At 34.9% G+C, this 26,537-nt stretch overlaps 2 protein-coding genes across 2 annotated transcripts; both read left to right on the forward strand.

The window, feature by feature from the left end:
* The first annotated feature begins 2,863 nt into the window (after positions 1-2,863).
* LOC114568599 (ladderlectin-like) lies at positions 2,864-5,747 on the forward strand. The gene is made up of 6 exons (XM_028598194.1): positions 2,864-2,918; positions 3,897-3,941; positions 4,251-4,423; positions 4,784-4,906; positions 5,435-5,552; positions 5,665-5,747. The coding sequence occupies exons 1-6, from the start codon at positions 2,864-2,866 to the stop codon at positions 5,745-5,747; spliced, it is 597 nt and encodes a 198-aa protein (XP_028453995.1).
* Positions 5,748-10,599: 4,852 nt separating this feature from the next.
* zgc:91910 (Zinc finger protein 706-like) lies at positions 10,600-15,078 on the forward strand. Its single transcript, XM_028597700.1, has 4 exons — positions 10,600-10,695; positions 12,097-12,247; positions 13,937-14,058; positions 14,705-15,078. The coding sequence occupies exons 2-3, from the start codon at positions 12,113-12,115 to the stop codon at positions 14,030-14,032; spliced, it is 231 nt and encodes a 76-aa protein (XP_028453501.1). The 5' UTR covers positions 10,600-10,695; positions 12,097-12,112; the 3' UTR covers positions 14,033-14,058; positions 14,705-15,078.
* The last annotated feature ends 11,459 nt before the right edge of the window (positions 15,079-26,537 follow it).

The raw sequence follows: 26,537 nt of genomic DNA on the forward strand, positions 1-26,537 counted from the left end.
GAGCCACCTATCAGCTGTGCATGTGTGTTAGTTGAGAGGCAACATGCAAAAATGTTGACTGACAGTTTCAAGTAAGCCTAATCTCAGAAATTGTACTTTTTGTTTGTGTTTTAAAATTCTCTGAAAGCTCAGTTGTTTGTTGACATTACCTCCCTTATGTAACAGGGAGATTACTGCATCTCTGTATAAGTTAATACATCACTTTTAGTAACTATTTTTACTCCAGTGCTGTTCATTTTGGTGTCATCCTGCCCTGATGGACTGATGTGTTGGAGTGATAGACTGAGAAGGAGAGAGAAAGAAACACAAACCTGTCCGTCTCTGTTCTGTGTATGTATGATATGGACTCATTTACTGTAATAAAGTGATGAAACTGTGTTTAGACTGTGTGCACTGTTTCTCTTTTAGGTTATGAATTAGTTTAGATCCATACAGACAAACCTAATAACTGAGTTGGTAATTAGAATATGGGTTAATATAGTCTCTATCCATGACGTTCCACTTCCAAGATTGCTCTGGTGCCGCAGGAAATTCCGCCGGATGCATGTTTTTTCGCCAATGTCCGTTTCCTTCTGCTTTCTTTGTGTTGGAATTTTAAACTGCGGTGGATTTCTGACAACTATGGTTAACTGCTCCTCAGATCTCTGCAGGGTAAATCCAGACAGCTAGCGAGACTGTCCAATCTGAGTTTTCTGTTGCACAACTAAAACGACTTTTGAACGTACCAGTCCACCAAAACGAGTTCCTTCTAGAGGCTAGAGGCGGAGCTTAGCACCGCCCCATGATGATTGTGATTTGTTTAAAGGTCCCATGGCATGAAAATTTCACTTTATGAGGTTTTTTAACATTAATATGCATTCCCCCAGCCTGCCTGTGGTCCCCCAGTGGCTAGAAACTGTGATAGGTGTAAACCGAGCCCTGGCTATCCTGCTCTGCCTTTGAGAAAATGAAAGCTCAGATTGGCCGATCTGGAATCTGCTATAAGGAGCAGCGTTACCTCCCCTTTCTCTGCTTTGCCCGCCCAGAGATTTTGGCCCGCCCATGAGAGAGAGACATCATGGCTTTCAAACGAGCAAAGTGGCAGTTGGTCAAGACCACACCCCCACCCTCCACCTTGCCCCCCCTCTCTCCTCCTCAATGGTACACACAGAAATGGTACATACTAAGGGTAGCTCATTGTGGGACTGGCTCTAGTGGCTGTAATTCTGCACCAAGGCTGAATTTTGGGAAATAGATTTCAGATACAGTATTAGGGGACCACTAAGGTCTATATAAAAGCATCTAAAAGGCAGCATGTCATGGGACCTTTTAAAGAAATGCCAATAAACCAGAACACGTTTTTTCCCATCCCGGAATGCCGTGTGGACTAGCCAGACCTTCCTCCGCAGCGCCGTGGAGGAAGGTCTGGCAATGCGAGACTAGGGTTAATAAGACCAAAACCTGTGTGCCATTATTTATTTTGGCAGAGTTTGACTGAATAAATCACTGTAAAACTTGACCTCTCTGGACAATAAGGAAATTGTCACGTCTCCTTGATTAAAGGCTGACCAGTTAACCCTCTTACATCCCTTTTAAAAAAAAAAAAAAAAAAAAAACTTCCTCTTCACCTTTGAGGACAAAAAAAATATAATTTTTTAGTCAAATCTTTTAGCCAACTTCAGTCCTGATCATAACCAGTTTGTTTACGTAATGCCCCGGTTTTATGCAACAGTTTAATGATTTTCTGTATACTAAATGTTTGGGGGATTTTTTGAGCAACAACATTGTTTTGCAGTCTGCAGATTTTTATTATAGGACCTGAGGATGAAAAAAAAAACCTTAAACCCTTGCAAAAAATTCTGCCATATGCATTAACACGAAATGATCAAAAAATAAAAAGCCCAAAATGTCACTAGTGTTGTTAAGGGTTATGTTTGTGCATTTCTTTGCGAGTGTCCTCGGGGAATATCGGTGTCCTACTTGCTTGATACTCAGATTTCAAGTTAGCAGCTGAAAATCTGAAAAAGATCTTACAATACACTACAGATTTTACAGCAGCTGCAAGTTCACGTTCAGGCTCAGTTCCCTGCAAGTGGGTTACAGAACCAGAATGTACATTATGTCCCTTCTGCAACTTCATCAGATAGATACATCAAAGTATTTCATATACCTGATCCAGTATTTCTTCAGTTTGTGAATTCAGTGTCCTGAGAGCAGCCATTGAAGTGTGTGAATAGGTGAGTATAAAGTTGAAGGAGCTTTAGATAAAAGTGTTTTATGAATGTATCCATTTCATATTATTATTGTGGCTTCTTTGTCTTTTATGGTCTGTATAACTTGTGACTGTGAAACAGAATGTAAGGGTGGAGAATCAGCCTTTTAACCAGAACCAAATGCCACTAGGTAAGTTTAGGTGTAATGTTTTACGTTTCCTCTCTATTTCTCTACATCAGTGTGTCATAGTGTAGATATAGGGAACACTGTAACCAGTTGGAGAACCTCACCTGAGGCCAGAAAAACGCCCAACATTAACAACATTTAACCAGGAGCCGGTGTGAATTCCGAACCATGGTGTTTGTGTCTCAAAATTCATCTTACAAGAGTAAATCAATTGCCTAAAGTCATAATAATCAGTTATAAATTCAAAGAGTATTTCCTTGTTGCTCTTTGTATGTAAGTGGTTTAGTTTTCCAGAAGCTGCAGACGCTAGGCTGAAAGATTCAACCCTACTGAAGAAGGTGAGATTTTTTATGTATATGCATCTTAATCTGGTAGCTTTCCATTACAGTTTATGGATGTATTTATATCATAAATTGTATATCAATGTTCTCTCATGAATGCTTTTTAGATTTGCTCTGCAGTCGTCCATTACTCAATATAAACCATGAGGGTCATGTTTCTTCTCTGTGCCACCTTCTTTGCTTTGAGCGTTGCAGCAGGTGAGACTCACCAATACTCTGAACACCCAACATGGAGTGATGATTGGAAAAAAAATGTATTTAAGAAAATTATATACAGATTGACAAAATGGAAATAAAATGACACAGTTAAAGGTGCCGTAGGTAGGATTGTGAAGATCCAGGACTTAGCCAAAAATGTTGAACATCGACAACTTCTCAGTCCCTCCCCCCTTTCTGCGTAAGCCCAAATCGTGGTTGCCAGAGGAGCCAGATTTCTTTTTAAATTACCTGCTTCATTTAGTTCTACTGGAACATTGGGTCAGTTTCAGCAAATATGACAGAAAGTTAGTTTTATAAGTCTTACCTACTGCACATTTAATAATACAAAAATAAAATGGAACAATAAAATACCCAACAATAATAAGATATTAACAATGGAACAGATAATACATGTTGGAAATAAAACAATGTCCTTTTTACAGTATATACCAAGGTTACAGTTACTTACTCCAGGTGTAATTTTTCTGATTGGACAAAATATGTTGATACAGTTTTGAAGAGTATTTTGGTACTTGAAAAGCATTTTGGGAGAGATGCTGCTCAATAAATGATATCATCCTGCACCATTTATGGGGCACAATGTGTGTGTTGCTGTTTTTGTTTCTGCTTTAGAGCCAGTTTGGAGACAAGTAAAAGCAACTATTAGCTTTTTGTGTGCTTTATAGCTTTTATTTACCCTAATAAAAGTATTCACTGGATAAAATATACGTATATATGTATAGATACACAACTGTCAACTACTATTCATGTTTATTTATTTGCACTTGCACCAAGGAACAGTGTAATATTCATATTTTCATAAGGATTACTGTAATGTAGATTCATGACCAGTTGTTACACAGCAGGATGAAAATGTGACTTCTGTTCTGCTGAACATGCACGGCTGTCACATTAAAAAAAAAAAAAAATTAACAATAAAAATGTTAATATTATCATGCCACTGTTATCCCTTTGCAGAGCCAATGGAGGAGCATGTGCAGGTTCAGCAAAACAAGACTAGAGGTAAGAGAGAATATCTTGGACCACAAACCAAAAGCCTCAAACTTGTTGTCTTCTTTTTAATGTGTATATGGATGATTATTTGTCACAACAGTTAAATGCATGCAATACAGGATGTGTGAAAGTCAATTTTCTCATCCATCACCTTATGTACGCAGATGATTTGGTAAGCTTTTGCCCATATAATGCTGGTTTACAGCTTCTGAACGTCTGTCTAACGTTTGCCGTTCATCTATCTGAACGTCAGTCTATCAGGAAATTATCTGCAAAAGGCCATTGTGTCAGTTCTTATCAAATCTTTATTTCTTCCAGGCTCTGGGGAGCTGCTGCGTCGGATAGCAGGAAGGATGAATACATGGCAGGGCTATGTAACCCCGTCTTCATACGAAGGCAGTGGGGATAACGACTGTCCGTTCGACTGGCAGAGATATGAGTCGCGATGTTTCATCTTCATCAACAGCCCAATGGCCTGGATAAAGGCTGAGGTAGCCTGACATTACAACAACATCTTACTTACAGGTGTTGAATCACACAATGCTGTTACTGGAGACTAGTCTCGCATTGCCAAACCTATCTCCACAGCGCTGTAGCCTACTGGAGAATGGCATCCAAATGTTTCATGAATGATCCCTAAATCTAATTTTTTGTGTCCAATGATACTTAAAGTAATTTTAGCCATTTATCTGGCTCTAAAACTTTGTCTCTCCCCTGCTCTGTCTCACTCTGCTTTCCCAGAAATTAAAAAAGGGGTAAAAAGGTTTGAAAATATGTGCATTATTTGCAGATTTGAATAAGGCCATACTATTTCTGTCTGCAGTAAGAGCCTTACACCTCTGCTTTTACAGAATTACTGTATACAATATGGTGCCAACCTCGCATCCATCCACAACCAAGGGGAGTATGACTTCATCCACTACTCTTTAATGACGAACAGCCCAGCCTGGATTGGTGGCTATAATGCAGTTAGGGTAAAATGCAAACATCACTTTACAGAGATTTATCCCTATAAAAGTTAAAGGTTATGGTTTTAGATTGTTTGAGTTAATCTAAAATGTTTTTTTAATTTTATGACCACAAATGTTTTATATACAGTATACTCCATATTCATATATTTTCCATTCAACCTATATTTTTCACAAGAAACACTTTACTATACTTTTTGTTCTGAGCTTTATGTATAGTCTGAAGTTCATTCTTGACTTTGGAAATGGCAGTTTAGACATAGACAATATGACCAAAAGGTCATGTAAAAGCTGTTCTGGAGCGTTCAATCATCTTCAGCAGATAAATTTTGCCCATAAAAAATATTTGCATAGTAAAATATTTTAGTCAGCGCCTGTTCTCCAAACTGGGTGTGTGCCGACTGTACTGTATATACACTGTATATACTGTAAGTTACTGACTATAAGTAGCCTACCCCACTTCAAAAAATCATAACTATCCCTTTAGTGTATACCATTATTTACATGCTATTTGTCTTTTGTTTGTTTTTGCAGACCTCAGTTTGGTTATGGAGTAACGGTTCAGAATTTAATGGGAACTGGGACCCACGTAAGACGATCAGCTTAAGCAGATGGAGAAGGTGTCTCACCATAAGTCGTTGGTGGGGTACAGGTATTACATTAAATGACTCAAGGCTGGAAATGTTACAGAAAGGATTCCCTATGGGGAGTAAACCTGTTTCTAAAATAATAATAGTCACTTTCCTCTCTTGTTTTCTCGTTAGATTTCCCCGACCTGATACCTTCCTATTGTGAAAAGGCGCTTCCCTTTGTCTGTGGAAGAAGACCTGGACCGTTTTACATGTAAATGTACCACGATGCTCCTGCTCAGGAAAAACATAATTATCTATGATGTGAAGTGTGTGCACTCTTTTACAGACCATAAGTTCCATTCTATAAATCACATGAAACTCTTTTGAAACCCTGTATAAAATTAAGTAATCATAAAAATAAAAGCAGTTTCTCCAAAGTCCCAATAGTCTGGATTTAAACCTTTTTGCATTTTAAATAAGAATTGTATTTAGCCAGTGGTGTTAGAAATTCAGATACTTTACTTTAGTAAAAGTACTAATCCCATACCATAATAAATATACTTAATTGCCAGTAAAACCTCATTTGAATCCTAGGAGTAAAAGTCTAAGTAGCTATTATCAGCAAAATGTACTTACAGTATCATAAGTAACAGTACTCATTGTGCAGTATTATCTGACATGTGACTGAGATTCCGAAATGAAACCATATGGCGGCCATCTTACATGGGTCAAGTTTTAGAATTGCTGTAATTGGAACCTATGGTTAGAACATGTTAATACAGTAGATAATTAACTGTGATAATTATTATTAATAATTTAAACAAGTATCCTGTATCATAAATTCACAACAAGATGACAAGAAACAAATAAGCACACTACTAGTAAAACTGGGGTCTCATTGATTAGGAGGCGACCTGTTCACAACCTGTACCACTGATAAAATAACTAAACATCTATAATATTAATCTTTAGTTCTAAGTTTTAGAAATACAGTCACTGAAAAAGTTGTTATTGTGTCGGTGGATTGACAACTATATACGATATTTTGTTGTGTATTAAACCATAAACATATTTTATTTGATGACACTTTTTTGCCGTTTATTGAATCTTTTATGTGCATTTTTAATCTTGTTGCATTTTTTTACAAGATGTGCTATATAAATAGTGTGAAAAAAGGACATGTTAATTAATAAATAAATAACCTAATTTTCAACTTTTTTGCTCCTGTTATATTGAGATTTAGTCAGTTTCAGAATTAGTCAATTTTATTTTGTGTGTCATCAAGGAGATTATTATTATCAATTTTGTACATTTCTGTCAAACAGCCAACAGAGTTCATCCACAGTTTGTGACCTATTTCCCGTAATACCTCTATTCTTGTGAATAATATCTGACTGCCTTTACTGTAATTCTGCATATCAGTATCAGTATACTAATCAGTAATTTTTAATTTAAATGACTTGCAGTTTTTGCAGTAGACCAGTAAAACACACTGATAACAGCTTTGGTGACACCCAGATTTCCCAGCACATAATTACAGCATCTTCAACGCTGCGTCACTCCTGCTCTGGCTGAGAGTTTAGAGAGAGTCCACTGACACAAACTGCTGTTTCCTTGAGCAATTACCGCCAGCTTGTCGTACCTCCCACGGTTAATCTCACACCAGGATTAGACTCAAATTCATGTCAATTAATATCACTTTGAACAATCGTTGTATAGCTGTAGGACTTTGGACCCAGTGACAGTTTCAGACATAAGCCATATAGCAGTTACAGACAATAACATTCCAGATCACAGTGTGATCATACCAAAAATAAGACTCCGGTCCTTCCAGCATTTTTCAGACAAAACATTTACATAGATATGAAGGAAGCAAGTTAAGACTTCCCATATGAATAAGGTCCCTTAGAGACTCTGTCTGACAATCACAAATGATAATGAGGAATTCTTTCCATGTGTTTCATGGTGAGTACCAACTACTGCCCTCCGGAAGGCGCTATAGTGTCCCAGATTGCAGAAAGAACAAATATATATAAACATTAATTTGTTCCCTAGTCAATATCTTTGCTGAATCAGCACAGGAAGGCAACGAAGTGACAGTTCTCCCCCCTCATATATTTATATGTTTTTGACTACTTATGACCAATCTTACAGGGCTGAGCCCCCATTATATTAATTATTATTATAACTTTTGTCTTCATGTTGTTGTTGTTGTTGTGTTGTCTTTATAAATTTTGGAGCTTGTATTGCAAGATAAAGAAAGAAATCCGTGCCTACGGACAATAAAGTGTTATCTTATCTTATCTTTATCTTTAACTCTTTATCCACACCCTGCAATAATGTGGAATAACTCTAATGATGACAGTCAATAAAATGCATAAGGTATGTAAAAACAGTCTGTTTATTACCTATTTGATGGTATATAAGTGCTCTTCAGAGATCCTGCAGAAACTCAACTCAGAGGTTTGACTACTGAAGCAGGTGAGACTTTTGGGTTTCATCCATTTGATGATGTAGAGTTTCATTTGAACTTCTACATAAATAATTGCATATCCAGATGTTCTGTGGTTTTAGTGATTTTGAATTCCTGCATTGCACCATCACTGTAAACAATGAGGGCCCATTTTCCTCTTTGCTCTGAGCATCGCAGCAGGTGAGACAAATACTTAACACATCACCTGTTTTCAGTCTTCTTATGTACACAATAATTTACACTTTGCCAAAAGCCATAACTGTTGCATTAGTCTAACTTTAATTTAGATGTCAACACTTGAGAATTACGGTGCATCTTGTCCTTCTGATACCTGATATTATAGATATTCTGATATTAGATAGTTAACTGCAGTTTTACATTTTCCCCCACAAAAGTGGGGGACACATCAAGGTAAGATAAATTACTGCAACAACTTTACTGTATGATTTATTTTTCTGCTGTTTAGACTAAACTAAATGTAATTTAGGAACCAGTCTGTGATCATCAGCAAATTCATTTTTGTTGTTCTACCAGATGAGCCGCCGGTTCAGATGTTAGACAGGACAGAAGAGAAGGAGTTGCTGCCTGAGGAGGAAATTGGAGAAAATGTGCTGCCTGATGTTGAAAAGAGCAGATGTCCAACTGGGTGGTCCATATGGATCCAGATGTTTCATCTTCATCAACAGAGAAATGACCTGGGTAAATGCAGAGGTAGGGTCTTACACTTTATTCACTCTATGATAGTCATATTTAAATCCAGTATAATACGTATATATACAAAGCTGTTCATCTCTTCTTTTACAGAAACATTGTGCCAAAAATGGTGCCAACCTCACCTCTGTCCACAACCCAGGAGAGTATGATTTCATCCAGGAGTTCATAAGGGGGGGGCCACGGGGCGTTTTCCCCAAACCTGGATTGGCGGCACTGACGCTGTTAAGGTAGAAAACGAAAGATCTGCTGCTTCTCGTAAAATTCAGCAGTTTGGGATTACTCACTTTAAATAGTTAAAATGTTGCCTTTACTGTGTTTGGAAGTAATTCATTCTGTATGTTTCACAAGACTTTGTTTGGCTCTGGAGCGATGGGTCAGGGTTTCATTACAAGGATTGGAGCATCGCCGAGCCGAGCCGGACAATTATAGAAACAATGAGAAATGTGTTGTGATGAACCGATTAGGTACAGTAATGCTGTGTGATAACCCGCTCACTTATTAAAACAACTCACTTTTTGGCAGGAAAACTGTAACATCTAAAATACTGACTGTGTGATAAGCCGCTCACTTATTAAAACAACTCACTTTTTGGCAGGAAAACTGTAACATCTAAAATACTGACTGGAACTTTTCTGTCTTATCTGCTTCTTAGATGAGCTCCTCTGGGCTGATGCCAACTGTGAAACAAAGCGTCCCTTCATCTGTGGAACAAGACCAGTTTAAATTGTAAAAAAATTAAAGAAATCCTATTGCTGCTTTTTGATAATCACATTATAATTTAGTTTAGATGGAGGGTGCACAAGACTATGGATCACACAAGCTTGTCAAAGAATAACATCATCTAACATCCTTTTCATCTAACAGCAGCCGTGCTCGGTTTGTTGTATATTAAAATGTTGGGGAAAACTGCAAAACAAAATTACAATATGAATGTGATTAAGTAAGATGACATTGGCCCTTCATTTTTGTCTGGAAATAAAGTTACACTGCTTAAAGCAATGTGTCAAGTTAAAACTAACTCACCATAATGTACAGTAACATAATAATCCTTTGTGTATGGGGGACAGAGTAAGATGTCTCATCTTCAGGGAACTGAAATAATGTTCTATAATGTTCTAAAACCTCACGATGAAAGCTTCACAGTATGTTAAGAAAAGAGGGCTGAAATATACTGAACGCTTCCTTACTGATCCTTATAACCCCCACAGACAGACACACGTGTTTACTTACTTGATTAAGTTATGTGTACAGACATTACAATGGTAAAAGGTGAAAGGGGGCAACTGAGGCCCCATGTACCGCACCCCGATTTTTGTGCTACCCCACCGTCTTTGTGTCTGAGACATATATAATTATGTCATCATTTTAATCAACATTTCAGTCCTATTAGTTCTGAATATGTGGCAATTAAACTCTCTATAGTCCAAAGTTGATCTAAATATAACTTTATGTTAACTCCTCTGCCAGAGTTAAAGGTGAGCTTCAACAGTTTCTAATAATAATAATAATTTCCCATATCCGCTCCATCCGTCTGCATTTAAATTGTGGTAGATCAAAATAGGCTAGATGGACAATAAATAATGTAAATGTAATGTTAAGCTTTGTTTGTGTAAACAATAATGTTATAGTCATGTTTCCTTGTGGTTTCCATAAGTGTTTTTTGTTTTTCAGAACAGTTTACATTATTCATTTGAGAGTTTGTGTGTGCTCTTGTGTCCTTCACTATTATAATGTGAACGCTACAATCACCACCAGAATTATAGTCCAGACACGAAAAAGTGTCTTATTATTATATAATATAATATTATTTTTATATATTATTATTATTATTATTACCTTTAATTTCCAAACGTATACTATACTGAGGACAATACTGTTGCTGCCGCGGCTGTTAGGCTGCAGTTCCGCTCCAGGCCGGATGGGGCGCTGTTGGTTTTAATACGACGGTTCAAAAACCTTCTTTGACAATTCCTCTGGCGTTCAAAAAAAAAAAAAAAAGAGACCGACAAAAGAGCGAGGAGAGTCAAATCTCGAAGGTAAATCCGCGTGAAATCAAATAACGTTACAGTAATTATTGTTTAACAGTTCAAACTCATTTGGTGTTAGCTAACCCTGATTTGTATTCGAAAGTGTTTTATTTATACTCCTACAACATTGTAATGTGTAGTAATTCCGATTCACATGTAATCTTAGCTTCTCCAGCTATCTTAGCTAACATTGTTAGCAAGGCGGCGCCGGTTGAAGAAAGGCCTGTGCTAACATGTCTATGGTGCTAACAAGCTAAACTGGTTGTTTAAAACAAGTTCTGTTTAGAAACAACGGCCAATAACGTTATCCACGTTGACAATTAAATTAATACATACGGACAATAACAAACCATCTATTGCTTGACTTGTTTTTTAACTTAAAGGGAAACCGTTTAAACGTGATTGTCAACATGGATAACGTTAACTAAAACACGGGCATTCCTCCAGGTGCAGATGCCTCGCGTTCCGCATATTTAGTTGATTTTGATCATTATTCCTAAATATGTGTGCTTCTGTCATAAATGAGTCTTTCCCAGACTTGTTTCCTCAAAGTTTGAATCATAATTGCTAGTGTATGCGCTAACATTATAATTTCCCTTAACGTTATTTGGCATAGCATCATGTAAAGCAGCTTCTGACTGAAAGCTGTATCCACGTAGTATTGACCATAGTTTTTTGTTTTTTTTGTATCTTGAGTAGTATTTGATACAATATAGATTGTGAATGTTTAACATTGTAGGAAAGTGCCAATAAATATATATTAAAATTGTCTTTTGACATAAAGGGTTTGGTTGAAAAATATTATCCAGCTTGGATAATTGTTTTATTATTTTTAACTGCTAATGTGTCATGTCATCATTGGGGGTTAGGCGTCCTTCCTCAAGAAAACTTGACGTTTTTGATTTTCATTGGTCATTTTTCTTTTCTTTGGGGTTAGTTTGGGTCTCCGTGGTCATATGGCGTTTCTTTGTAGACGGTTTGTGTCCCTTTTTTGTGGTAGTTTTGTGTCTCTTTTTCACATTATTTTGGACCGTTATTATAACCATATGTGTCTAAAATGTTGGAAAAACTAGAGCAGATAATAAATAACACTCAAAAAGCTTAAAGACAAAACTTGATAAAGAAGTCCAACTACAATTATTAGATCTGAGTAAAGTCTTTTAGTTACATTCATATAGCTTAGGTGCCGCCCAAAACGGCCCCTGAGCTAAACCTTAACATTACAGCCAGGAAAACCCTGTCAGCTTATCACACCCTAAATCTACCTGCTGCTGGTGATTTTACACCCTGCATTTTGATGCAGCATTTTATATATGGTTGTGTAAGCAGACAAAAGCTGCAGTCAACGATTTGGCCAATAAAAGTTGCACATATTGATAAATTTGTCTCTTTTTTTGTTTATTCCTGCAGGTCAAAGTTGAGGGCCATGGCTCGTGGGCAGCAGAAGATTCAGTCTCAGCAAAAGAACGCCAAGAAGGCAGCAGAGAAGAAGAAAGGCCAGGCCGCTGACCAGAAAACTGCAGCGAAGGCCGCACTCGTCCACACCTGCCCCGTCTGCCGGGTGAGTACATTACCTGCAGCCGGCTGCAGATCAGATTTAGTTGTATAGCGCTTTAGAGTGTGCCCAAAAATCATTGGGGTACAGCTTGTGCACAGTAAAATCTGCTCAATAGCTCATTGGCTGGCGCACGCTCCATTTAGCATGTGTTGTGATGTGTACCACAGTGCTATGGCGCCATGGCTAGGGACGTAGTCTTATTTATACAGTCAGTGTAAACACTGCAGCGCAATGCTGTCTATCTTAGCTGAGAAAGGAGAAATGTCTAGCTGAGTCAAGTTATACCGAGCAGTCTGATGTGTGTAAAGGGCTGCATGGTTATACTGTTGCAGCCTGATTGTGTTTTCACGCGACGTCAATATTGCAGTCGATCGTGTTTATTTAATTGTGGGAAGCCAAAATACGGATCACAATAAATATTTGATTAATTATGCAGCCCTACCATGACATCTCCTCTTTTTCTACCCCCCTTGAAGATGAAGCAGAAAGTGCCCTGAAGCGCTGCCCGACAGACAGCTCTACATGTTATTATTAGAAATAAACTGAGGAGCAGAATCACTTTTTGACCGGTGTAGAGAAATGCACTTTGTAACCAGCCTGGCTACTGCTCTCCTGAGAATTGACAGTTTGCCATGATTCTGATTAGTGGAATCTAATAGCTCTAGTTTAAGCAGAAATAAGATATGCAACACATTTAAATATGTTTATTCAGATGTGAATAATATGACTCAATCAGCATCTATAGGGCCCTATCTATGGAATCTGTTATTATAAATCATTTTCTGTTTTCAGTATATTCAATAAAAGCCATATTTTCCTGTGGGTGTTGACATTAAAACTTTTGTAGGTCTAGTGGCTTAAGGAGATCACCAATATCTCTTAAAATGGTTAGACATGCTGTCCCACTGCAATGTGTCAGGTTAGAAACACAAGCGAATGCCACCGCAGTTTGGAACGCTTTATTTATCACAGCCACACAGTTAGCTCACCATTTCTGTTGAAGTTGAGATGTGGTTCTGAAAGGGATAATTAAAATGATTTAACCTGGAAGCATTATGTACCTATAGAACAGGCACAAATATGGTTATAAAATGTGAGACATATCTAATAATGCTTAAAATTTAGTATTTTTTGGGTGCACCTAAATGGCAATGTTAGGCGCACCAGTGCAACCAATGTAAAAAGTTAGTCTAGAGTCCTGTTTTTTTTCTTCACAGAAACTCTATTTGAGATCTGGTTTACTTTGTGCAATGTTTACTATTTTCTACAAGGCATCAATGATGAGTCAGCAAGACATGAAAGATATTTTGTTGAATAGTTTAGGATTGGCTATGAAATCTACTGTAAAAAATAATATAGTTAATGCTCACCTATTGATCTTAAGGAGGTTGAAGTTTGAAATTCCTGTCTGAGTAGAAAACGTCAGTTGTTCATCTGACACTTCAAGCACAGTTTAATTTTGCAGTAATTTATTTTTACCCAAGATGTCTACTGCAAATTCATTGTTTAATGTAACCAACAGTGCAAACCCCCAAAAAATCAGTTTATTTGCATGTATGACAGTTTCATTTTCTTTCAATCAATTCATTTATTAATAGACTTAACTATTTCAGGTATACTTTTATTTATTTTTTGGACGACAGGATAAAAAAGAAAAGAAATTGAAACCATTCTTCTTTTTTTTTTTTTCAGACACAGATGCCCGACCCCAAGACCTTCAAGCAGCACTTTGAGAGCAAACACCCCAAGTCCCCCATGCCCCCTGAGCTGGTGGATGTTCAGGCATGAAGAACTGCTGACAGGACCCAAACCCGGTAAGACGGTAGTAAAATTTCTGCATTTTGAACAATGGGCATTTAACCAAGCATTTTAAAAAGAAAACTTAAAGCAACACCAAAGATCCTTTTGTACCTTTTTTAAAATAATGTTTCCAAAATCATTTCAGTGGTTCATCACCTCGTAACAGGGTGAACGGCACTTCTGCATTCGCTTTGCGGCCCTCTATCGGCTATAACCACACTGCAAGTTTGCCAGATCAGGTAGCCGATCTGTAGCTCGAATGAGACATTACGTCAGCGGTAATGAACAATTCTGCTTCCAACCTGTAGGGGAACCAAAGAGGAACAGTGCTTTGGTGTTGCTTTAATGCATGGTTTTTGCGGTAACACTTTACTTGACGGTATCTACATAAGAGTGACATGACACCGTCATGACACATTACCTCTAACCCTAACCATAACTTGTCGTGACAAAAACCGAATGACACATACTAAAAGAAGCCTTATGTCCTAAACATTTATGACTTGTTTATAATGTTTATAACACGTTCATGACAGTGTCATGTCACTCTTATGTAGATACCTTCAAGTAAAGTGTAATCGCTTTTGCTAACTCACTTTGTCACTTTTAATATTTTAACTATTACCATAATACTAAAAAACAACAAACTGTTGTTTACAGATCCACAATGACCAACAACTAAACATTGAATCACTGCGCCTGAAGGAGGTTGATGACGAACACTGGGACCCATCAGTATTCATGGACAAAAAATGTTGGGATGGAGGGAGGGGGTGGAAGTGCTGTGTACATGTGTGTTTGTGTAAGAGAAAACAATAGCGATGGGGCAGAAGTACACCAGCACCCCACTTTTATATTTATTATGTACAACTACCTTGCTATTTCACATGGGGGAGGGGACCTGCAAGATTGCCTGCTAACACTGAATAAAATTTCCTTGTGACTAATTACTGAGAGATGTGATGAGTCTGAAAAAGCTACAATTGGATGTAAAAAGACATATTTTTTAATAAATGGCACATTTAAGACCCTGACTATATATTTAATCACTCATCTACAGTGGGCGTGGCACTGCTGTTGGGTAAAAACCTTGTCACTCCAATCATTTTATTTTCACACGAGTAGAGGGTATTCACATGATGTCGTCTCAGTCATCAGTGCACACCCTCTATAGAACGTGAAATCGGTTTTCATGATCATTGGCCTCTCTAAATTACTGAAATCCCATTGTGTAATTTTGTTGATGGTGAATGTAGAATATTAGGTCCTCAAAACTATTTTTGGAGATTCATGGTTTTTGTCAAACAAGATTTGACACCTTTGCCTCCTCTGTGCTGCTGCTCCACAGGTGTTCACACTCAGTAACACCTTACAACAGTACCTCACCTTAAACCACACAACAAATCCCATAGTATGTTCTATTTTCCCTAAATAATGATGCTCATTTTAATGTCGTCCTCCTTGGGCATGTCTTGGCAATAACACCATCTTTGTCCCACTTCAGTTAAACCAGGACACGATTTGCTCTGTGCTCATTTATTCTTTCAACTGTTGGCAGTTTGGTTGTTCGTTGTTTGAAGAATCTGTTAGTGGCCCCAAGGATTGAGAGTTAAAGAAATTAATTCCGTAACTGCCAAAATGATTAATTCCTGTTTTTGGTTCTTTATATATTTTACTAGCAGGCAAAAAACTTCACTAATTTGCTTTCACTGTACTACTTTCTTTTTTTTTTCTTTTTCTTTTTTTTTTTAACCTTTTCAATAAATTGAACAATGTATTTAACGTGACTTGTCTTCTCAGCTGATTCTGTGTACATGACATAATGACAGGCGATTATTAATTACATTACAATATACAGCAGTTGTCGTGTTGGTTGATGTAGAGCATAGTTTCTCAAAGTGCGGTGTGCAGCCATCAGATACATTTTGTAGGCCCCTTGACATGAAATGCATTACATTTTAATCAGCGGCTCATTTCAATATTTTAAATTTCAAAAGCTTACATTTAATACACTACTACTGCCTCAAACTGCACCCTTCTAAAAAGCTTATGTCAGGTTAGTAATGACAACTTGTAGAAAGATACTGGTTGCATAGCATCTAGTGGCACCTTGAAAGTATCGCGGGAATTGGTCTATATCTACGTTTCATTTACGGGATAGTTCCAGGACCGCTGTCCCTCATTTTCGGGCCGGATGTCCTTCACCTTCCGCTATCTTTGTGGTGGCATTATAAACTCTGGTTGATTTGGGAAACATCTTCCGAGCTAGAACCCACAATCAAATTATATCTTCTTTTCTTTTAATAAAATTGTCATCATACACTCGACAGCCATTTTAATTCCAGAGCCCGCCTCCCTACTTACATGTTCCACCAAAACAAGTTCCTTCCTGATGCTATTTTGCAGAAACACCATTATTGGCGGTTCTGGGTTGAATTACACTCAGGGCTACACTCCCCCTTTGAGAATTTTGCAGAATTAATGTATTATAGTGTATATTTATTTTAAGTTCTGATAACTTATACTGTCATATGTTGTGCAGAATTGTGTTCATTATCTTTTGAAATGTTGGAGGTGGAGATTGTGCAACTTAAAGGTGCTCTAAGTGATGTTGGGTGATGTTACTTCTTGTTGACGTTCAAAGTATTTTCAAACAAAACGAAGACAAGCTCACTCCTCCCTCCTCATCCCATTCCCTCCCTTCTGTGCTTCAGCGCACAGATGTTTGCACAAGTAGCCTAAAAAAAGCGTGACATCGCTTAGAGTACCTTTAAAGTGTTTCCTGTTGTAATTGCAATAGTTAAATAACTGGATTCTCTTGAGTGTGTTTTTCAAATGTTCTAATGAAGGATTTGTGCAGTTGAGAAATATAATTTTCTCTTTCACTTGTTATAATAAAATATACTGTATATATACAGTACTGTTCAAAGGTTTTAGGCAAGTATGAAAAAATTCTGTAAGCTAAGAATGCTTTCAAAACTGGGAGTGTTAATAGTTTATTTTCATCAATTAACAAAATGCAGTGAATGAACAGAAGAGAAATCTAAATCAAATCAATATTTGGTGTGACCACCCTTTGCCTTTAAGACAGCATCAATTCTTCTAGGTACACTTGCACAAAGTTTTTGAAGGAACTCGGCTGGTAGCCCTTACGCAACAAAAATATATTTATCAATATATGATGTGACAATATATTTCATGTGTCTTCATATATTGTGAAATTTACATAGTAATATATTATATGATGTATTATATAATAATATATTATATATGTAAGTTATATATTGCAATACATTGCAATATATGGGAAAATACTGCAATTATTGCCTTTTTCATATATTGAATAAATACATATTGTTATATTATGTAATATATTGTTATATATATTGAAATATGTCCCACATTATATGAGATTATATATTGGAAGAGGCATTGTATATATGTAAATACATATGTAAAATTATATGACATAATATACTTCAATGTACAAGATTATATAATCAGATTTATGTCTTAGATATATTTGATATGAAATAATATATATAATTATAATTTTATATATTGTATACATGTTAAATATGAAATAATATAATGTACAATGTCTGTTATATATATCAAAATATAATAGATTGAATAAGACATCAATACAGTTCACATTAATTGAATGAGGTTTATTTCCAATGCAGCAGCTGAAGGGACATTGACCTGAGAACAAACGGAATGAAAGGCATGTCACCATGGTTCCATCTGAAGCTAATGTACACATAACGTGCTCAGCAAATGGCAAACTGGTTTGCTGGTAGGGATGTGCAGATACACACAAGAGTTAATTTTGTTATGGTTTAGGGAAGTTGAGGACCCAAATGCAGAGAGCAGGCAGGCGGGGGAAAGTTGATGTGAAGATTTAGTACAAACACAAAAATCCAGGGTACAAACCAGCAACAATCCAAAATAGCGAAAACGCAAGAAACAAGACAAAGAGTAAAAACTGAGGTAATCCAAAAATGCAAAAAGGGAAAACAGAGCTGGATAACAGAACAAGAAAACAGAGACCGCAGGGAGAACTAACACAAAACTCAGAGACCGGAGACAAAAAAACCAGGAACACTAAGCCTAACACACAGGACTACAAACAGGCGACAAGACACACAATGATCTGACAGGACAAGGGGAACACCAAGACTAAATACACAGGCTAACGATGAAACACAAGACAGGTAGCACGAGGCTGGGAAACAGGTGAAACACATTAGGGCAATCACAAGGGCGAGAAAACACAGGAAGTAAAACAAAACAAGACAAGACAGAAAACAAGACCGTCAAAATAAAACAGGAAACAGAGCAAAAATACAAAACAGAAAAAACATTTTTACCAAAATAAGACAAAACACACCAAACCCATAACAAATTTTCATTGTATAATGTTGGCTGACAATGTTGACTGTGACAGTTAAGTATTCTTATTAACCCAAATCTTAGCTGACATTCTTCAATTTATGACTTTTAAAATCAGTGTTTAATGTTTCACTGCTAATTAAAAATGTATACAGCAAACGTTACTAGGCCAATAATGCAAAAATCTCAACAGGATAATTGCTATCATGATTAATGCTGCATGACTAACCAAGTAAAAAAAACAAATAAGCACTGTACTTGCCTGCCAACTGCAAAATGTGTGCTGATTCAACCAGCCACCCATTAGTAGGCCTCTTATACCACCGATACTGTGGCACTCGATAAGATACTCCTTTTTATAGTTTTCAGGATCAAAGTCTACGATCCAATTTACAGGGACTATACTGAGAGCATCTTTATCCTTCCCCTTTGACCAGCTCACTAGCGCAAACTTCATTATTTTTTCTTACTGTCTCCTCTCACTGCTGAGCAGAGCTAGTAACGAAGTAGAACTACTTCACTACTCTACTTAAGTACTAAAAGGCTGTATCTGTACTCTACTGGAGTATTATTTTTTTCTACTACTTCCGCTTTTACTTGAGTACATATTTTCGATGAGTTTAATATTTTTACTCCGATACATTTTTTATGTGCTCCATCGTTACTCGTTACTGTTGTGAATTCCTCACGCTACGGAGACCGTGTAGGTTACAGTCATTGACATATATGGTTACAGTGTGTGTGTAGTTATGGCTATGTTAGTTACGTAAGAAATCCCCGAGATCGCGTTGTGTTTCTTTTCATTACGGCGATTGCCTGTACAGAAGTCAGAGACGATGTAAGTTTGTACTCTTTCTATTTAGTTATTATTGCAGCAGATGAATCTATTCCTGAGTAGTTTGAGTCTGCAGTGAGTCCTGAATGTTAACCGTTTGACCCTGTGATGTGAAGCTGCTAGTTTATCTGTATTTTGCTAGCTTGCTAACTTTCCACTACATCACACATTTTATTTCAGTATGTGTTAATAATTGATTAATAACCCACTGTTGTAGCAGATAATAGTAGTTATAACAGCTCTGACATTAATGTACCTTTTTGGGTTTATTTCAAAAACTTCCTTCATATCCAGCCATGTACAGCTTGTGACTGTCTGTAATTCTCCATCTTAATACCAAGTAAAAAGTTGAACTCCAACAATATGATATATTAAAAATTTGACTGCTTTTTAACTACATAACACAATACTTGTACTTTTATTTTTAGTACTTGAGTAGTAAATTTGATTTGCTTTGAGAGATGATCTTATGGAAAGTACCCCAAAGTGACTGTGGTGGCCATTTTAGTACAGTGAATTCATTGTCATGTTCAAGAAACCAATTTGAAATGATTCAAGCTTTGTGACATGGTGCATTATCTTGCTGGAAGTAGCCATCAGGGGATGGGTACATGGTGGTCATTAAGGGATGGACATGGTCAGAACAATGCTCAGTTAGGCTGTGGCATTTAAACGACGCCCAGTTGGTACTAAGGGGCCTAAAGTGTGCCAAGAAAACATCCCCCACACCATTACACCACAACCAGCAGCTTGCACAGTGGTAACAAGGCATGACGGATCCATGTTCTCATTCTGTTTACGCCAAATTCTGACTCTACCATCTGAATGTCTCAACAGAAATCGAGACTCATCAGACCAGGCAACATTTTTACAGTCTTCAACTGTCCAATTTTGGTGAGCTTGTGCAAATTTTCCTATTTTTAGTGAAGATGAGTGGTGGGGTCTTCTGCTGGTGTAGCCCATCCGCCTCAAGGTTGTTTGTGTTGTGGCTTCACAAATGCTTTGCTGCATACTTTGGTTTTAACAAGTGGTGTCATATCACTCTTATGTAGAAAACTTCAAGTGTTACCCAAAAGTCAGTAAATGGAGAGGTGCCAGTTTACCTCAAGCAAGAAACCGCCTTTAATGGGCATCAACCTCAGTCGGCCATTTCTCCATCAGTGTATGTTAATGTCCTGTTTGAATTGTATTTCGGGCCTGTGTGTATATTTTAATAAAAAATTTATTTTCACGGGTGATCAATAAAGTATGTCTTCTTTTTTCTTGAACAACTTATAGTATAGTATGTTGAATGAAGTCGAAAAATGTCACTAAAAAAGTCACAGTATTTTATAAAAAGTCATAGTATAGTATGTCGAAAAAAGTCATAGAAAGGTCATAGTATGGTATGTCGAAAAACGTTGATTAAAGTCATAGTATAGTATGTCAAAAAAAGTGATTGAAGGCAGTGTAGTATGTTACAAAAAGTTATAAAAACATCATAGTATATCGAAAAAGTGATAAAAAAAGACAGGGTATAGTATGTGGAAAGTGGAGCAAAAAAAAAGTCATAGTATAGTATGTCAAAAAAAGGTTTCAAAGTCATAGTATAATATGTCGAAAAATGTTTTAAAAAAGTCATAGTAAAGTATGTTGAAAAAAGTCATAGTATAGTATGTCGAAAAAGTAATATTATAGTTTGTCGAAAAAAGTGATGAAAAAGTCATCAAAAAAAGTCAGTATAGTATGTCGAAAAAAGTCACAGTATAGTATGTCGAAAAAAGTCATAGTATAGTATGTCGAAAAAAGTCATAAAAAGTCATAGTATAGTATGTCGAAAAAAAGTCAAGAAAAGTCATACTATGTCGAAAGAGGTTTAAAAAAAGTCATAGTATAGTATGTCGAAAAAAGTCACAGTATAGTATGTCGAAAAAAGTCATAAAAAGGTCATAGTATAGTATGTCGAAAAAAGTCACAGTATAGTATGTCAAAAAAAGTCATAAAAGGTCATAGTATAGTGTGTCGAAAAAAGTCATAGTATAGTATGATATGTAGTAGTAGTCATAGTATAGTATATTGAAAGAGGTTTAAAAAAAGTCATAGTATAGTATGTCGAAAAAAGTCATAGCATAATGTGTCGAAAAAAGTGACAAAAAAGTCATAGTATAGTATGGTATATAGTAGTAGTCATAGTATAGTATATCAAAGAGGTTTTAAAAAAGTCATAGTATAGTGTGTCGAAAAAAGTAAAAAAAACGTCATAGTATAGTATGTCGAAAAAAGTCATAAGAAGGCCATAGTATAGTATGTCAAAAGAGGTTTAAAAAAAGTCAAAGTATAGTATGTCAAAAGAAGTCATAAAAAGTTCATAGTATAGTATGTCAAAAGAGGTTTAAAAAAAGTCACAGTATAGTATGGCAAAAGAAGTCATAAAAAGGTCATAGTATAGTATGTCGAAAAAAGTCATAAAAAGGTCATAGTATAGTATGTCGAAAAAGTCATAAAAAGGTCATAGTATAGTATGTTGAAAAAAGTCATAAAAAGGTCATAGTATAGTATGTCAAAAAAAGTCAAGAAAAGTCATAGTATAGTATGTTGAAAAAAGTCATAAAAAGGTCATAGTATAGTATGTCAAAAAAAGTCAAGAAAAGTCATAGTATAGTATGCTGAAAAAAGTCATAGTATAGTATGTCGAAAAAGGTCATAAAAAGGTCATAGTATAGTATGTCGAGAAAAGTCATAAAAAGGTCATAGTATAGTATTTCGAAAAAAAATTAAAAAGTCATAGTATAGTATGTCAAAAAAAGTCAAGAAAAGTCATAGTATAGTATGTTGAAAAAAGTCATAAAAAGGTCATAGTATAGTATGTCAAAAAAAGTCAAGAAAAGTCATAGTATAGTATGTTGAAAAAAGTCATAGTATAGTATGTCGAAAGAGGTTTAAAAAAAGTCACACTATAGTATGTCAAAAAAAGTCATAAAAAGGTCATAGTATAGTATGTCGAAAAAAGTCATAAAAAGGTCATAGTATAGTGTGTCGAAAAAAGTCATAGTATAGTATGTCGAAAAAGTCACAGTATAGTATGTCAAAAAAAGTCATAAAAGGATATAGTATAATGTGTCGAAAAAAGTCATAGTATAGTATGGTATATAGTAGTAGTCATAGTATAGTATATTGAAAGAGGTTTAAAAAAAGTCATAGTATAGTATGTCGAAAAAAGTCATAAAAAGGCCATAGTATAGTATGTCGAAAAAAGTCATAGTATAGTGTGTCGAAAAAAGTGAAAAAAAAGTCATAGTATAGTATGGTATATAGTAGTAGTCATAGTATAGTATATCAAAGAGGTTTCAAAAAAGTCATAGTATAGTATGTCAAAAAAAGTCAAGAAAAGTCATAGTATAGTATTTCGAAAGAGGTTTAAAAAAGTCACAGTATAGTATGTCGAAAAAAGTCATAAAAAGGTCATAGTATAGTATGTCGAAAAAAGTCATAAAAAGGCAGTGTAGTATGTCGAAAAACAAAAATCATAGTATAGTATGTCGAAAAAAGTCATAAAAAGTCATAGTATAGTATGTCGAAAAAAGTCATAAAAAGTCATAGTATAGTATGTCGAAAAAAAGTCAAGAAAAGTCATACTATAGTATGTCGAAAGAGGTTTAAAAAAAGTCATAGTATAGTATGTCGAAAAAAGTCACAGTATAGTATGTCGAAAAACGTCATAAAAAGGTCATAGTACAGTATGTTGAAAAAAGTCATAAAAAGGTCATAGTATAGTATGTCGAAAAAAGTCATAAAAAGGTCATAGTATAGTATGTTGAAAAAAGTCATAAAAAGGTCATAGTATAGTATGTCGAAAAAAGTCATAAAAAGGCAGTGTAGTATGTCGAAAAACAAAAATCATAGTATAGTATGTCGAAAAAAGTCATAAAAAAGTCATAGTATAGTATGTCGAAAAAAGTCATAAAAAGTCATAGTATAGTATGTCGAAAAAAAGTCAAGAAAAGTCATACTATAGTATGTCGAAAGAGGTTTAAAAAAAGTCATAGTATAGTATGTCGAAAAAAGTCACAGTATAGTATGTCGAAAAACGTCATAAAAAGGTCATAGTACAGTATGTTGAAAAAAGTCATAAAAAGGTCATAGTATAGTATGTCGAAAAAAGTCATAAAAAGGTCATAGTATAGTATGTTGAAAAAAGTCATAAAAAGGTCATAGTATAGTATGTCGAAAAAAAATTAAAAAATCATAGTATAAGTATGTCGAAAGAGGTTTAAAAAAAGTCATAGTATAGTATGTCGAAAAAAGTTCATAGTATAGTATGGTATATAGTAGTAGTCATAGTATAGTATATCCAAAGAGGTTTTAAAAAGTCAGTATAGTATGTCAAAAAAAGGGACAAAAACATCACAGTATAGTATGTTGAAAAAAGTCAAGATAAGTCATAGTATAGTATGTCGAAAGAGGTTTAAAAAAAGTTACAGTATAGTATGTCAAAAAAAGTCATAAAAGGTCATAGTATAGTATGTCGAAAAAAGTCATAGCATAGTGTGTCGAAAAAAGTGACTAAATAGTCATAGTATAGTATGGTATATAGTAGTAGTCATAGTATAGTATATCAAAGAGGTTTCAAAAAAGTCATAGTATAGTATGTCGAAAAAAGTCATAAAAAAGTCATAGTATAGTATGTCGAAAAAGTCATAGTATAGTGTGTCGAAAAAAGTGAAAAAAACGTCATAGTATAGTATGTCGAAAAAAGTCAAGAAAAGTCATAGTATAGTATTTCGAAAGAGGTTTAAAAAAGTCACAGTATAGTATGTCGAAAAAAGTCATAAAAAGGTCATAGTATAGTATGTCGAAAAAAGTCATAAAAGGTCATAGTATAGTATGTCGCAAAAAGTCATAAAAAGGTCATAGTATAGTATGTCGAAAAAAGTCACAGTATAGTATGTCAAAAAAAGTCATAAAAGGTCATAGTATAGTGTGTCGAAAAAAAAGTCATAAAAGGTATGGTATGTAGTAGTAGTCATAGTAAAGTCATTGAAAGAGGTTTAAAAAAAGTATAGTATAGTATGTCGAAAAAAAAAGTCATAGTATAGTATGTCAAAAAAAAGTGACAAAAAAAGTCATAGTATAGTATGGTATATAGTAGTCATAGTATAGTATATCAAAGAGGTTTTAAAAAAGTCATAGTATAGTATGTCGAAAAAAGTCATAAAAAAGTTATAGTATAGTATGTCGAAAAAGTCATAGTATAGCGTGTCGAAAAAAGTGAAAAAAACGTCATAGTATAGTATTTCGAAAAGTCACAGTATAGTATGTCGAAAAAAGTCATAAAAAGGCAGTGTAGTATGTCGAAAAAAAAAAATCATAGTATAGTATGTCGAAAAAAGTCATGAAAAGGTCATAGTATATTATATCTAAAAAAGTCACAGTATAGTATGTCGAGAAAAGTCATAAAAAGGTCATGGTATAGTATGTCAAAAAAAGTCATAAAAAGGTCATAGTATGGTGTGTCGAAAAAAGTGACGAAAAAGTCATAGTATAGTATGGTATATAGTAGTAGTCATAGTATAGTATATTGAAAGAGGTTTAAAAAAAGTCTAGTATAGTATGTCGAAAAAAGTCATAAAAGGGTCATAGTATAGTATTTCGAAAGAGGTTTAAAAAAAGTCACAGTATAGTATGTCGAAAAAAGTGATAAAAAAAAATCATAGTATAGTATGGTATAAAAAAGTCATAAAATAGGTCATAGTATAGTTTCAAAAAAATAAAAAGGCCATAGTATAGTATGTCAAAAAAGGTTTAAAAAAAGTCACAGTATAGTATGTCGAAAGAAGTCATAAAAAGGTCATAGTATAGTATGTCGAAAAAAGTCATAAAAAGGTCATAGTATAGTATGTCGAAAAAATTCATAAAAAGGTCATAGTATAGTATGTCAAAAAAAGTCAAGAAAAGTCATAGTATAGTATGTCGAAAAAAGTCATAAAAAGGTCATTGTATAGTATGTCGAAAAAAGTCATAAAAAGGTCATAGTATAGTATGTCGAAAAAAGTCATAAAAAGGTCATAGTATAGTATGTCAAAAAAAGTCAAGAAAAGTCATAGTATAGTATGTCAAAAAAAGTCATAGTATAGTATGTCGAAAAAGGTCATAAAAAGGTCATAGTATAGTATGTCAAAAAAAGTCATAGTATAGTATGTCGAAAAAGGTCATAAAAAGATCATAGTATAGTATGTCGAAAAAGGTCATAAAAAGGTCATAGTATAGTATGTCAAAAAAAGTCATAGTATAGTATGTCGAAAAAAGTGATAAAAAGGTCATAGTATAGTATTTCGAAAAAAAGTCATAAAAAAGGCCATAGTATAGTATGTCAAAAGAGGTTTAAAAAAAGTCACAGTATAGTATGTCGAAAGAAGTCATAAAAAGGTCATAGTATAGTATGTTGAAAAAAGTCATAAAAAGGTCATAGTATAGTATGTCGAAAAAAGTCATAAAAAGTCATAGTATAGTATGTCGAAAAAAAGTCAAGAAAAGTCATACTATAGTATGTCGAAAGAGGTTTAAAAAAGTCATAGTATAGTATGTCGAAAAAAGTCACAGTATAGTATGTCGAAAAACGTCATAAAAAGGTCATAGTACAGTATGTTGAAAAAAGTCATAAAAAGGTCATAGTATAGTATGTCGAAAAAAGTCATAAAAAGGTCATAGTATAGTATGTTGAAAAAAGTCATAAAAAGGTCATAGTATAGTATGTCGAAAAAAAAATTAAAATCATAGTATAAGTATGTCGAAAGAGGTTTAAAAAAGTCATAGTATAGTATGTCGAAAAAATTCATAGTATAGTATGGTATATAGTAGTAGTCATAGTATAGTATATCCAAAGAGGTTTTAAAAAGTCAGTATAGTATGTCAAAAAAAGGGACAAAAACATCACAGTATAGTATGTTGAAAAAAGTCAAGATAAGTCATAGTATAGTATGTCGAAAGAGGTTTAAAAAAAGTTACAGTATAGTATGTCAAAAAAAGTCATAAAAGGTCATAGTATAGTGTGTCGAAACAAAGTCATAGTATAGTATGGTATATTGTAGTAGTCATAGTATAGTATATTGAAAGAGGTTTAAAAAAAGTCATAGTATAGTATGTTGAAAAAAGTCATAAAAAGGTCATAGTATAGTATGTCGAAAAAAGTCATAAAAAGGTCATAGTATAGTATGTCGAAAAAATTCATAAAAAAAAAAAATAGTATAGTATGTCAAAAAAAAAAAGTCAAGAAAAGTCATAGTA

Source organism: Perca flavescens, chromosome 14 (genome assembly GCF_004354835.1).
Source record: "Perca flavescens isolate YP-PL-M2 chromosome 14, PFLA_1.0, whole genome shotgun sequence".
Taxonomy (NCBI): domain Eukaryota; kingdom Metazoa; phylum Chordata; class Actinopteri; order Perciformes; family Percidae; genus Perca; species Perca flavescens.